Source organism: Micrasema longulum, unplaced genomic scaffold, assembly GCF_059751315.1.
Source record: "Micrasema longulum isolate JH-2025_06_02 unplaced genomic scaffold, ASM5975131v1 h1tg000873l, whole genome shotgun sequence".
Lineage (NCBI taxonomy): Eukaryota > Metazoa > Arthropoda > Insecta > Trichoptera > Brachycentridae > Micrasema > Micrasema longulum.
In genome coordinates, this window is record NW_028278065.1 from 212,033 (window position 1) to 224,982 (window position 12,950).

Below are 12,950 nucleotides of genomic sequence, written 5' to 3' on the forward strand. Positions count from 1 at the left end.
AAATTGGCATTAAAAAATCATCAAATAATTTTTTTAAAACACTGCATTTTATTGTATATCCATAATTTCATTAATTTATATTGGTAAACTTAATATGAGGATATGAGAAGCAAACTTCGAAATCTCCATTGAGATATTTGCGAAAAACTTTGAAAAAATAATTGTGAGATTTCCAATGATGCTTCACCAACTCAATGGAGAATGCTGAGTTTGCGGTGTCAAGTAGTATAATTAAAATCTGTTTTTGAAAGATTTAGAGACGGTTTTGAATTACGCTATTATTTAGGTAGGTAGGTTTTTACGCATACTTTATTTTGGCATCAATAACTTATTTTCCGTTTTTGGTGGAGATTTCTAAGTTTGACACTCGCATATATATAAATTAGGTTACCTTCAGGCTTAGTTGTGAGGTGTAATTTTTTAAACCAAAGATTGTTTACGCGATTTAACGCAAATCACAAAAACCCTCTCCTGAAAAATTACATTTCAAGCGATGAAAATTTCGTTTCGAATGACGTTATAACCTTTACCATTTTGTTCCACTTTTTGTGCTCATTTTTAAATTTGAAAATAATAAAACGGACACAACTTACGTTAACACCCAATATCGAGGCTATACTGACAGAATGCATTAAGTCAACAGTCTTTATATATTTAAAATATTTTAAAATATAAGTGCAAGATGTTGATTTCACATTTTATGCTGTTCCTAGAATAAAGATTCCTCTTTCAAAGCTTTAAAATATTTTTAAATAAAAGAAAATTGTGGGAGAAATAATGCTTTGAAAAAAATAAAAAAGCTTTAAATGCGATTATCTCGAAACTTGTTTTCATATAAGTGTTAAAACATACACATAGAATTTACCATGTGCCCGGCCCATTTTTGTGAAATTTCATGCTTTGTGAAGGGTTTCTTAAAAGTGTCATAATTATAAAAATACCGGGTCAAATCAATTGAAACTTCTCATATTTATTTGAAACCATTTAATAAGTTACAATATTTGATTTTAAAATTTATTTCAACAGAGAGGGAAATCATTTTTGAGAAGGGAATATGGGAGTCTAGGCATTTACAGGGCTTATGACCTGTCATTGGCTGGTTTAAGTGGCCACTTTACACACTGTGTAACATTAACCATTCTGCCCATGTTTCAACATCCACATTTCCTCTCTGTTGACTTTTGTGAAGTAAAAAAGTTAAAACCTTTATCACATGGAAGAGATTCATCCGGCTGAACCAAATCACCTACTAGGCAACGCCTGTTTCCCTTCTCAAAAATGTTTTCCCTCTCTGTTGAAATAAATTTAAATATGAATAACTCCCTAGGGAGGAAATCCAGCCAGTCTGCAAACATTTGGACATACTCAAACATTGTACAATATTTGAGTTTGTCCAAATTTTCGTAGACAAAAGACTGGATTTCACCCCCTCGGGAGTCATTAAGATTAACAAATGTGTTAATCTTAATGACTCCCGAGGGGGTGAAATCCAGTCTTTTGTCTACGAACATTTGGACAAACTCAAATATTGCAATGAAACCAACTGGTCCAAGAAGATGTTTAAAAATTGAAAAATTGTTTTCAGGCGTTGCCTAGTATGTGAAATAATTCAGTCAGATGAATCTCTTCGCAACAATAAAGGTTTCAGCTCTTGAACTTCACTAAATCAACAAATGGAAGAATTGAAGAAATATGGATGTTCAAATATAGGCAAAATGGTGAATGTTACACAGTGTGTAAAGTGGCCACTTAAACCAGCCAATGACAGGTCATAAGCCCTGTAAATGCTTAGACTTCCATATTTCCTTATTTAAGGTATTCTCCATCCCTGTTGTAATTTTTTTGTTAATCATTTAATAAGTCGTTTTTGTGCGATAGTTTTGCCAACATTGGCCTTTATGGAGAGCCACATTGCAATGTTCGCACATATACCTACAGCGTCTCACTCCTTTTGTTGTGATTTGTGTCCCGGGGCCGTGTAAACACGTGATAATAATAACCACGCGTTGTGTCCCGGTCCCGTATTTTCACGTGGTTTATCAGGAGCAAAAAGGTACTGATAAAAGTCACCAGATGTCAATAAAATGCACCTTTTCAGACAGCTGGTACGCCACGCGAAGACACGGGACCGGGACACAACGCGTGTTTACACGGCTCCGGGATACAAAGTGTTAATGACTCAATGCATTCTGTCAGTATAGCTTCGATATATTATTGATTATCTAATTGCAACTAACATTTTGACAACATTTCTCGATATTATAACTGGAGGAATCTTTACTTGCATGTTGTGGAAAAGATTTTGTAGCAGGGTTTTGAGGTTAACGGGTGGATTTGTTAATAAGGTATTGTAATTTGTATGACGTATATTGTTTGGAATGTTAATAATTGTCTTAAGGCTGTAGTCTGGTAAAACGAACGCAAAATGTGTAAATCATACGATTTTGCCATTTTAAAACTAATGTTTTTTTTTTAATCGCGCAATAATAAAAACACATAAATTAGATAGAAACAATAATTTTTAAAGGTATTTTTATTAAAAAATATACTTAAAAGTTTTATGTAACTAAAATATAATTACTTTTAGACCGGCAGATTACGCCATTTTGAATTTAGACTAAACTTGGGTATTTGGGATCTCAATATAGACTAATACCCGTATGCACAGACAAACCTTAAGGTGAGGTAAGTACATTCTATTGTATTCACCTTCGGGTTATTCTCTGCATATGAGATTAGAATGTACTATCCTCACCTTAAGTTTTGTCTTTGCATACGGGTATAAGAACCAAACTAAAATTTGTTGTAATAAATTGAACATGAAAGTGGCCAAAGCAAAAGTTTATTTTTTGTTTTTGAAAAGAAATACAAGCATTTAAAATACATACATTTTTGTGACATTTTCCTTTATTTCTACGTGAAATTATGCCTTCGGTAATACTTTAAAAAAATTAATTAGTCTACCGGTTTCGAGACGTACCCGTCTCTTCGTCAGGACACCAATCAAATTACCATGCAAAACCTACTATACACATTCACCATAGTTTTTGCGCAAAAATATAAAATCGACATGCCGATTTGAAATCGCATGCGTTTAGAAGCAAACCCTTACATTCATTGATTAGTTTATGAAACTGTTTGATGTTGTGGGAGAAATAGTTGAAAAATTATTTTAAGCTTTGTTAATCACTAATGAACAAATATTTTACCAATGAAAATTTACACAATTCTTTTTACAATCTTTATCCGAGAGGTTTTTACACGCTTTCATGACACAAGCGGGCGGTTTGGTTTCAATTCCAAACGTCACATCAGGGGTGGTATTCTGAATCTTCTTATCCCCTAGAGAGAGATTAATTTGGGGAATTTTATTTTTTGCATGCGCCTAAACTTTGCTTCAATTATGGCCACACTGATGATTCAACATCAAATGATATATAAAACTAACAACATATTACAACAGAGATGAAGAACAATTTGGAGAAGGTAATACAGAAGTCTGGGCATCTACAGGGCTTATGACCTGTCATTGGCTGGTTTAAGTGGCCACTTTACACTCCCCAGGGAGTTGAATATAAAGCAAAGTGTCGTCACATTCAAAAAATAAAAATCCCCAAATTAACCACTCTTAAGGAGGTAGAGAAGATTCAGAATACCACCCCTGGCTGGCGGTTGAAGAACGGCTAAATAAGCGCTGGGCATCAGTCAAGTGTCATAATTTTTGAGGGCTCAGGGCGCGTCTATGTATTAATTGATCGCTGGATTTGACTCTAGTAATATTAACCCTACAATGAGACACACCAGTTTTGCACTTTCTTTCACCCCACTTTCACAATCTTGCATCTAAATGTATTCTCACAATTGTAGATATTATAAATTTTTCATTCACTGTGATTCGAACATAAAAATCACCCATTTCTTCCATGTGAAATTTACCCCGGTGTTTGGAGAAAGGGAAAAAAATGGCGCACGCTGTCAGGTCATCCATCAATTTAAATATGAAACAGCGGTAGTGTCACGGACTCACGGATCAGAGGTCCGAGGTTCGAACCCCGCTTCACCGCCTACCAGATTCCTACTTTCTGATCATAGAATTATTTTAATCCAATTGAAAATGAGGAAGTACAGTGGTTTAAAAAAGAAAAACAATTAAATTACTCATTCCGCGTGTGATGTCACAAGTTTTCTTCGGCGAGTTCTGCTGATTGGTGATTTGGCTTTTCGCAAACTGGAAGAACTAGTAACGTTATTCAAAGTAGCTTATTTATTATTTTTTTCATTCATTTTTAGCGAAAGCGAATCCTGTAATTTTTACCGCATATAATAAAACATTTTTTATATCTAATTTCCCATGCCACTGAACTTCCTCCTAATTGAAAAGTTGTAATAGCAATTTTAGTAGAGTACAAACTAACTTTGTACTAAATTACTTATCTACTAATCCTCATGAAAATTTGTACAAAAAACACATATTTAAAAAAGGTGTCGGTAACTCTCGATGATTTGTACTAAAGAAAATTCCCAGGAAGTGATTAATACTAATGTGATTTTTACACAATTAGTATGTCGGAATGAGTAAAAATGTGCGAAATTACCTTATTTGGGTGTAATTTGACTCAACAATTAAACTTACCTTTTCTTCCCTTTCCCGACCTCGTCTCACCATCGATTACAAAAAGACGGCGAGAGGTTTATCAACGTTTATTCGATAAGTAAAAAAATTGAATATTCATATAGATCGGGTTGTGGTCCTGTGGCTAGGGACCATTATTCCACTATTCCACCACGGACCAAAGGTCCGTGGTTCGAATCCTACTCTACCCCAACTCGATTCCATTTTCCAGTGAGTGATTTACATCTCGTTGAAAATGGCCCTCAAAATTAAATATTTGGGTAAATCATAAGAACGCAAATATTCCTTTTTTTTAAAAAAAAAAGAAAATTTTGGCAGTACTACGATTTGTACTTGTAAATATTTTTTCAAATAGATGTAAAGAATATAAAGTTAATATTTGAAGCACTAACTTTGTGGTTATTCATTATAATAAAAGAAATTAAACAACTTTGTTTTTAACCACTAATTTATTATTAATTAGTGGATAAAAACAAAGTTGTTTTATTTATTTTATTATAGATGTAAAGAAGTTTTCTTTTGAGAAGGGGGGGCTTATAATCATTGGTAGGCTCAAATGATCACTCAATTAACCCAATTTTTCGACAATATTTTGAGTTTATCCAAATTTTTGAAGACAAGGACCGGATTCAATTCCCCGGGGAGCTCGTCTCGCCTACCATAGGTCGGGCACAAAGAACCGCACACTTGCTTACAAGGGAAGGGAGAATAATATGCTTGTATTAATTTACAGTCGTGTATATTCACCCCTTTCCAGTAAGTGACGGGGTGCTAGATCTCATCAGATCCAGTGCTGCTGACTTGTGCACTTATAGCACTAAAATAATGGTTATTCAGTAGTACATTCTGATGCCAACCCTACCGATTATTCGGTAGATCTTCCAAATTCGATCTAAATTCTACCGATTAACATTTACTTCGAATAACATACAAATAGAAATGGTTTTTTCTATGAAATTTTGAAGAATTGAGGGCATCAAAGATAGCAAACTCCCGTTTTGGTGTTTTCGAGAAAAATAACTAAAACTGCTACACTAACGCCAAAGAGAGTCTTGATCTTAGAAATGTTATTTTCACTGAGCTTAAACTTCAAGATACTAATAAATTAGCTTTAATAGAAACACAAATTCAAATAACTTTCGTAATATTTGTATGGCACGGCCATTTTGAAAATTTAAATCACAAGCCTGTCATTGGTCGAATAAAATGGCTGATGGATATTGCTGTTTGCTTCCAAACACTATTTTCAAACCATCAGAAGTATGATTTCAAACTACATTTGAAACTCGAATCATAATTTATATAAAAATAAAGTTGATAAACTACAGAATGACATCATAACAAAAAAAATATTTTTTTTGGAGGTTGCTATCTTTGCTTCCAATGCCCTCAATTGTTCAGGTTTTCAACACAATAGCAGCTGCTCTATGAAATTGAGGTTGGCAATGTTGACCACCCCGTCCATGACACTTGGGTTGATATAAATCTACCGATTTTTATTTTGACCAAAATATCACTTCTAGAATTATAAGAAGTTTTATAGTGAAAAGTATTTAAATCTAATACATTTAAATTTGAGGGCGATGTCGGTCACATCAAAACCAGGACACCAATAAAAAATGTGATCTAATCTGAATAACGTATTTTTCTTATTCTGCAAAATTGAAACCAATCATCGACTCGGTACGATAAATCTCTCTCCGTCTCTTTGCAATATGGTCCCCCTACTTGAACACTTGTCCCGATTTCCTGTGATGTAGTTTACTGTGTGGCCCGGAGTGTGAGTGAGGTCTGATTTGTTTGTTATAGACCTTTGGATGGCAGCGGCCTTAAGAGCGTCTCTGGGACCAATCCGCAATCCTTACTCGGGTAATTATCTCACATTTTGGTTTACTATTCCCCTAACACCCGGGACCGGTGGTTGCTTTGAAATTTTTAGTCAAACACTTCATGGCAAAATGAGATATCCTCCAGCAGAAAGAAAACCCAATTCTATTTTTCACTCGACGGCGACTCTCACATAAAAATCTCAAATCAGATAGAGCGGAGGTAAGTCTGCTTTGTAATACAGTGATTTATTTATTTTACAATTGTAGTCAGTATGACTTTACAGGTTGTTTAACCCATTACATAATGCAAACTGTAAAATAAAATGTAGAATAATTTTGCTAATGGCAATTTAATGAGCTGAAAGCAGATAGCTTCTAAACTGCCGATACGTACAAAATAAAATTGGTCCATATTACTTGCAGAAGCCGTATTCAGCCCTATTAATTTGCCACAATGCTCGAGGTCTCGGGTTTGATTCCTGGCAGAGTTGACACATAAATATTTGTTTAAAAAGTGGGTCTTCGCTGTAATGTTTCATTGACTCCGAACTCCGAATGTGCAAAACAGGTTGTTTTAGCTGACTTTTTTCACGCAACCGATTTTGCCCGTTTGACGAAAACGCAACTTTTATTTGACTAAACTTTTTCCAAAGCAACCGGCCCGTCGAATGCGGGTTGGGTTTTACCGACTTCCGATGGAGACACCTTACTTCTATCGCTCCACTGTGTTTTTGTTGTTGTTTTATTGTATTACCGTGTTACCGGGCGCTAACAAATTATATAACTTGGAATGCGTATGTTTGAAAATATTTTGAAGTGACGCATACGGGGTATTTTGGAAGGAGTATTTCTCGAGGTATTTGTAAAAGAAACGTCAATTCTTGCGAGTTATTTACATAATGATCCTATTGTTCAGACAGTAAATAGATACGTAAATGGGCTTTATCCGAAGCTTAACTATGATACTATAAAGTATTCTGTTGTGGTTTATTTGTGTGGTCTGTTGAGTTATAAGACTATAAATATAAAGCTACATATCTTGGCAGACAAAAGGAAAAAAGCGTGTGGATTTTATCTAGAGGAAAATTTTAGAGCGCTTTAATAGGTCAGTGAGATGCAACTGTGTTCTCAAAATAATCGCAATCTCTCTTACGCAAAATCTTAAAAATTAAATCAAGTATAGAAAATTCTCAAATTTCCAATCAAAATATAGATTGAAAGGAAGATTGATCTTGGAGACACGATCAAGTTGAGTTAGCAATGTTTTTTTTGTCTCTTTTATCCTCTGCTTAATGTTATTGTTATCAAAAGTTACAGGATCCGTAGTGATTACAATAAGTGGATTCCACTGTATTATCAACAAGTTTGACACTTTTTTCTCGTACGATTCATTCATCGTAGAACAAAATATAAAATCAGAAAAAAAAACCTTATTTTTTACACGTATCGTAATATTCATATTTTAAAAATATTTTACATCCGATTTGACTGTAGTTGAGGGTTTGAAGTAAATCTTATTAGACTAACATATTGGGACACTTTTGTTGCTGACTGTATATAGGGACCCAATATCTGCTCCTACCGTAAAATTACTCCAGTTTAACGTAGGCTATAGCCCAGGGGCGAACCGTTTATAGAAGCGATTATGCGCAGCTTACCATTATATTTGACTAACCATAATAATGTTTTATTGTAACTTTATTTACAGAAAAACAAGTAAATAATTAACATTTATTTTAAATCATTTTCACCGTTTGTATTTTTATCCTAATATAAATATAAATTTTAATAAAGCGCGCCCAGCGCCTGCGGTGAGCCAAGAAACTAGCCGATTATTCCAGCTTATTTTTCATACAAATAAGTATACTATATTTTGAATGTCTTAACCCCAGTGCGGGTTTTTTCTCCTAGATTAAACTTGCAGATTACAAAAATTATTTGAAGATTCTTGATTTGGAAAACAGTATTTCAAACATTGTTTCTTAAGGACTATTTTTCTTTGAGATGGTACTTTTATCATAAGACCATAATTATTTTCATGCGTCATATTGCAGGACATATAGCGCTCCACGCGGCCGTTTTTAGCACTATTAACTACTATAACAATGGGGCTAGTTGACATTTCAATTGAATACCTAATATCGACTGAATTCATAGTGGTATTTATTATTTCTTTTTTAATGAATAATGCATTAAAATAATTAATAATATATCTATAATATAATATATCACGAAGTTACATCGTTTGAGTTTATTTCATGGATGAAAGTTGTTGTATCACACAGAACCACAGAAAAATATCAATTTATAGTTTATATTACTTTATATTATGTACCTCCTATGTAGGTAGAAATATGATATTTTTTTATAGCTTACCTGTAAATAAAATCACCATTCGCCACTGCTATAGCCGTCTTTTCACTACAAATATAATTTGAAATGACAGCTCCACCCGACATAACCGCAAACGTGTTAAATGTTTTTTTTATCAGGAGTCACTCTTGCGCTTCATCTCCATAGACAAATATTTTCTTGTGATTTGAAAAGCATCGAGTCCCCTTTCTTAATGTTTTATTATAGCTAAAATCTAGAATGTCTTTAATTTTTGTGGCATGCCTTTTCTGTGCGTTACTATCGCTTGGATTTTTTTGTCGCTCCCAGCTTCTTCGCTTTTGAAATGCCTAATTGTTTGAATGGTATAATCGCATATAATATAAACGACGCAGTGTGTTTTTATGTACATAACGATGGACTAAATAATGCTAAATCATCATTTATTTCCCTATCTGGATTGTTTTTGTTACATAGAAGGTAAGGTGATCCGTTTTACGGTTCAGGTTCCAGGAACAATAAAGTGTTGCAGCGGGGAACCACCTTTGAAACCAATATTTCGCATCCTCTGCCAGGAATCGAATCCGGGACCTCGAGCGTGGCAGTGGAGCCCCGAGCCTGGGTAATTGGGCCTCCCGGCTTGTTGTGGTGTACACAATGAACAAATGGCAGTGCCCTATGCAATATCGGGTGCGATTAGGGATTAGTATGATGATGATGAAAGCAACTACACATGTACGACTAGTTCAAGTCTTGGTGTGTTTGAATGTTTAAAAGCCTGTATTAATTTGTTGGTACGTTTCGGAGAAATACACACGTAAATAAACTGTGAATTGTGGTCCTGTGGCTAGTGTTGCGGACTCCAAATCAAGAGGTTCAAGGTAAACCCTGCTCTACCTCTGCTTGTTTCCCATTCTCTGACAAGGTTATTTACGACTAAAATAAAATGGCAACAATGTTTTGAGTATGTCCAAATGTTTTCAGACAGGCTGGAATTTCCCCCTTGGTCAAAATTGTAATGTTCGTGTAAATAATTGTATCATGTCAAGTTAGAATCTTGGCACTTTACTAAAACTCGAAACACCACACTTTTGCGTTTTGAGAGTAAGTGCTTGAGTCTGAGAACGGACGCATCAGCTTCCTATAATGAGCATTTTGAGGGTGCTGCCGTGGACCTGGCTCGGATGCCTCAGGAGAGCCTAACCCGTATCGCTTACACTACACACCTGCGGGCTCCCGCCGGTCTGGAAGACCATAGATGATGATTGTACGGCTTTTTTCGCGAGGAGGTGAGATTGCTGGCTAGCGATGCGCCTCTTGGAGGTATCTGGTGATGTCCGCATGCTCCATTTATGAGCGGATGTGAAAAAGAAAAGAAATCATAATAACGCAAATATTAATTAATAATAATAATAAATTTTATTCCAGTTATTAAGGCTATTAAGGATTCGAAGGAGTGTATGTTTGTGACACTTGTGTCTGTGCAGGAAGGGGGCGTCGGGGGACGACGTGGGGTCGGCGTGCCGGCCGGGGGGAGAGGAGCAGGTCAAGCCGCGCTCGCTGCGCTTCACCTGGAGCATGAAGACCACGTCCCCGCGTGACGCCAACGAGATCATGGCCGAGATCCGCAAAGTGCTGGACGCCAACAACTGCGACTACGAGCAGCGGGAAAGGTAACTAGCCGACCGACTGACCATGTTGGTCCAATGTCCTACCAGGATTAGCAAGGAAGATACAAATGGGCACTTGTTGTGACTATTGTACTGTGAATGATCTGTGCGTTGTGTGTATACAAGGTTTGATAAAAAAATACATGGATTATTTAAGTGGCTTAAGTCGAAAAAAATAGTTTTGACAAAAACAGTTATTTGTGTTTTGTCCATTTTTACATTTTTATCGTTTCAAGTGATTTTTTAAATGTGATATGTCAAAGTGATTTTAGACTCGAGTTATGCAATCAATTCACTTAAATAAACTTTGGTAATTTGGCATTACCAACATTCTCATTAAAATAAGAAATTTTGAGGAAAAATGTGAAATTTTAAAGCTTCATAGTATCGGATTTAGTGATAGTTAGTGAACAAATTTTCCTGCTGGTTATGCAGCTTTTAATTGTGATTATAATGTCAATCTTACTTTGCGATTCATAAATTTTGATTTAGCCAAGAGTTTCATATTTTAAAATATTCAAAGATGAAAAATCACTCTTCAATTGTAAGACCCTATTTTTCCTTAGATTGGTACACATCACACATCCGATGAAATAGAATAACACAAAAAAAGGAAATTCTACTATTCTTGACTACTGGCAGACGGTCACGAACTTTTGTACACTATTGTTATTATATAATTTTGTACAATATTCTGTGCAATTCCTCGTAGATTCCTGCTCCTCTGCGTGCACGGCGATCCAAACACCGACAGCCTTGTACAGTGGGAGATAGAAGTTTGTAAGCTGCCTCGACTCTCTCTCAACGGGGTGCGCTTCAAGAGGATATCAGGTTTAGTACATTTTATACCATTCTGTGTTTAATAGAATCAAGAATAGTCCAGAAGGAGCGTAGAATCACAAGTTGTCTTCTGTCAAACGATCACTGAACCAAATTCAATTATAAACACCTCTCTCCCGCTTCCACTCCCACCGAGTCTACTAAATACCATTGTGTCTTTTTACTTTCCTTTATAATAATTTTCTATGTATAAATATGTCCTTAAAAATGCCCATTGGGCGTAAAAAAAAAAAAAAAAATTAGGTTTGCAAGAAATAAATCTACAAACGGAAACAAGAGACTCTGTTTCCGTTTGTAGCGGAGAGCTGAGTGTTGCATTTGTCACTGTTCGATAATGTATGTCGAGTGCCGACGATGGGGAGTATTGGAACATATTTTAGCCCGCAAATCGGCACCATCGATCGTAATAGTTTTCAAACTCTAAAGATAGATATCAATGTCGGTTTTGTTTCTCTAGGTACGAGCATAGGGTTCAAGAACATCGCCTCGAAGATAGCCAACGAGCTAAAACTGTGACTGCCCATGCAGCCCGTCTCCCTCACCACCCTCCCCCCCCCGCCGCAGTACGGAGACCCGTCGCCGCCGCGGGCGCCCTCGCCGTCGCCGTCGCCGTCGCCGTCGCCGCCGGCCGCGACGCCGCCGCCCGCGACGCCGCCGCCGCCGGCCAGCCCGCCGCCGCGCGCGCGCGCCGCCCGCGCGCCGCGCCGCCACACGACCGAGTACCGCGGCGCGCGCGGCTCGCGCGAGCTGGACGCGCTCATGGTGGCGGTGGCCAACTGCGGCGCGCGCAACGCGGACGGCAGCCTGCGCCACTTCCTGGGCGCGCCGCCGCCGGCGCCGCCGCCCGACGGCGCCGCCACGCTGCCGCGCCGCCCGCGCCGCAAGCGCGCCTCGCCCGAGCCCGCCTACTACCTGCTGCGCGAGGACCGGCCGCGCGAGCGCCCCGCGCCCTTCGCCGGCCGCGTGGACACCTTCGACTTCTGAAGACCGACGACGGCGTACATTACAATATGCAGTTAAGCTTGAACCGTGCGGAGTACCGTCAGTCCTATGAACTTTAGTGTTTTAATATTATTTTAAGTGGTCGTGGAAAGTTTCCCTCGCGGCGCCTCTGTTTTGTAAATATATATTTTTTTTGTATGGATTTTTATACAAAGCATATCTTATACGATCGACTCTCTGTCTGACCGCGGCGAGCCTTCCCTGCAGATATTGTTTACGAACCTAACGCTACCCTAGGAATAAGTTGACTTAGAACGAGTATTGCATTAACTGCTGTATAACCGAGTATCGGCCGCACTAGACAAGTCTCATCTCTAGTTCACGGGTTCCACAGACTGCGAGAGCTCTCCACTTCTCCTGTAAATTTACTCACTTTCCTTCCATCTAGGAATTTCATACTCCTCCATTCAAACTGTTATTTCATTAAGATATATACATATATGTATTTTCCATACATCTAGATTGATGTTTTGTGCTTTTACTGTACAATAAAAAATGTTTATCCTTTGCGCGCGTTGTTAATATCGAACCCGCAGTATCCCGCAACTGAAGGGCCAGGAATCCGGAGCCGAGTATGCTGAATGAAGAGTGTAGTCGTGTCAAAATCATATCCCACTCGTGTAAGTAAAATATGCATATGTCAGT

The 12,950-nt window shown here is 37.5% G+C and overlaps 1 protein-coding gene across 14 annotated transcripts in view; it reads left to right on the forward strand.

Annotated features, from left to right (window-relative positions):
* Nucleotides 1–11,962, forward strand: part of LOC148278494 (serine/threonine-protein kinase MARK2-like) — a 176,198-nt gene extending 164,236 nt beyond the window's left edge. For 12 of the 14 annotated variants that reach the window (XM_088231325.1, XM_088231313.1, XM_088231318.1 and 9 more), the window contains 4 exons: nt 6,443–6,502; nt 10,281–10,466; nt 11,176–11,294; nt 11,761–11,962. In XM_088231325.1, coding sequence (XP_088087451.1) covers nt 6,443–6,502; nt 10,281–10,466; nt 11,176–11,294; nt 11,761–11,819 — 424 coding nt within the window. In that variant the 3' untranslated portion in view covers nt 11,820–11,962. The remainder of the gene's footprint in view (nt 1–6,442; nt 6,503–10,280; nt 10,467–11,175; nt 11,295–11,760) is intronic. The other 2 variants (XM_088231319.1, XM_088231321.1) reach the window with 1 other exon arrangement.
* The last annotated feature ends 988 nt before the right edge of the window (nt 11,963–12,950 follow it).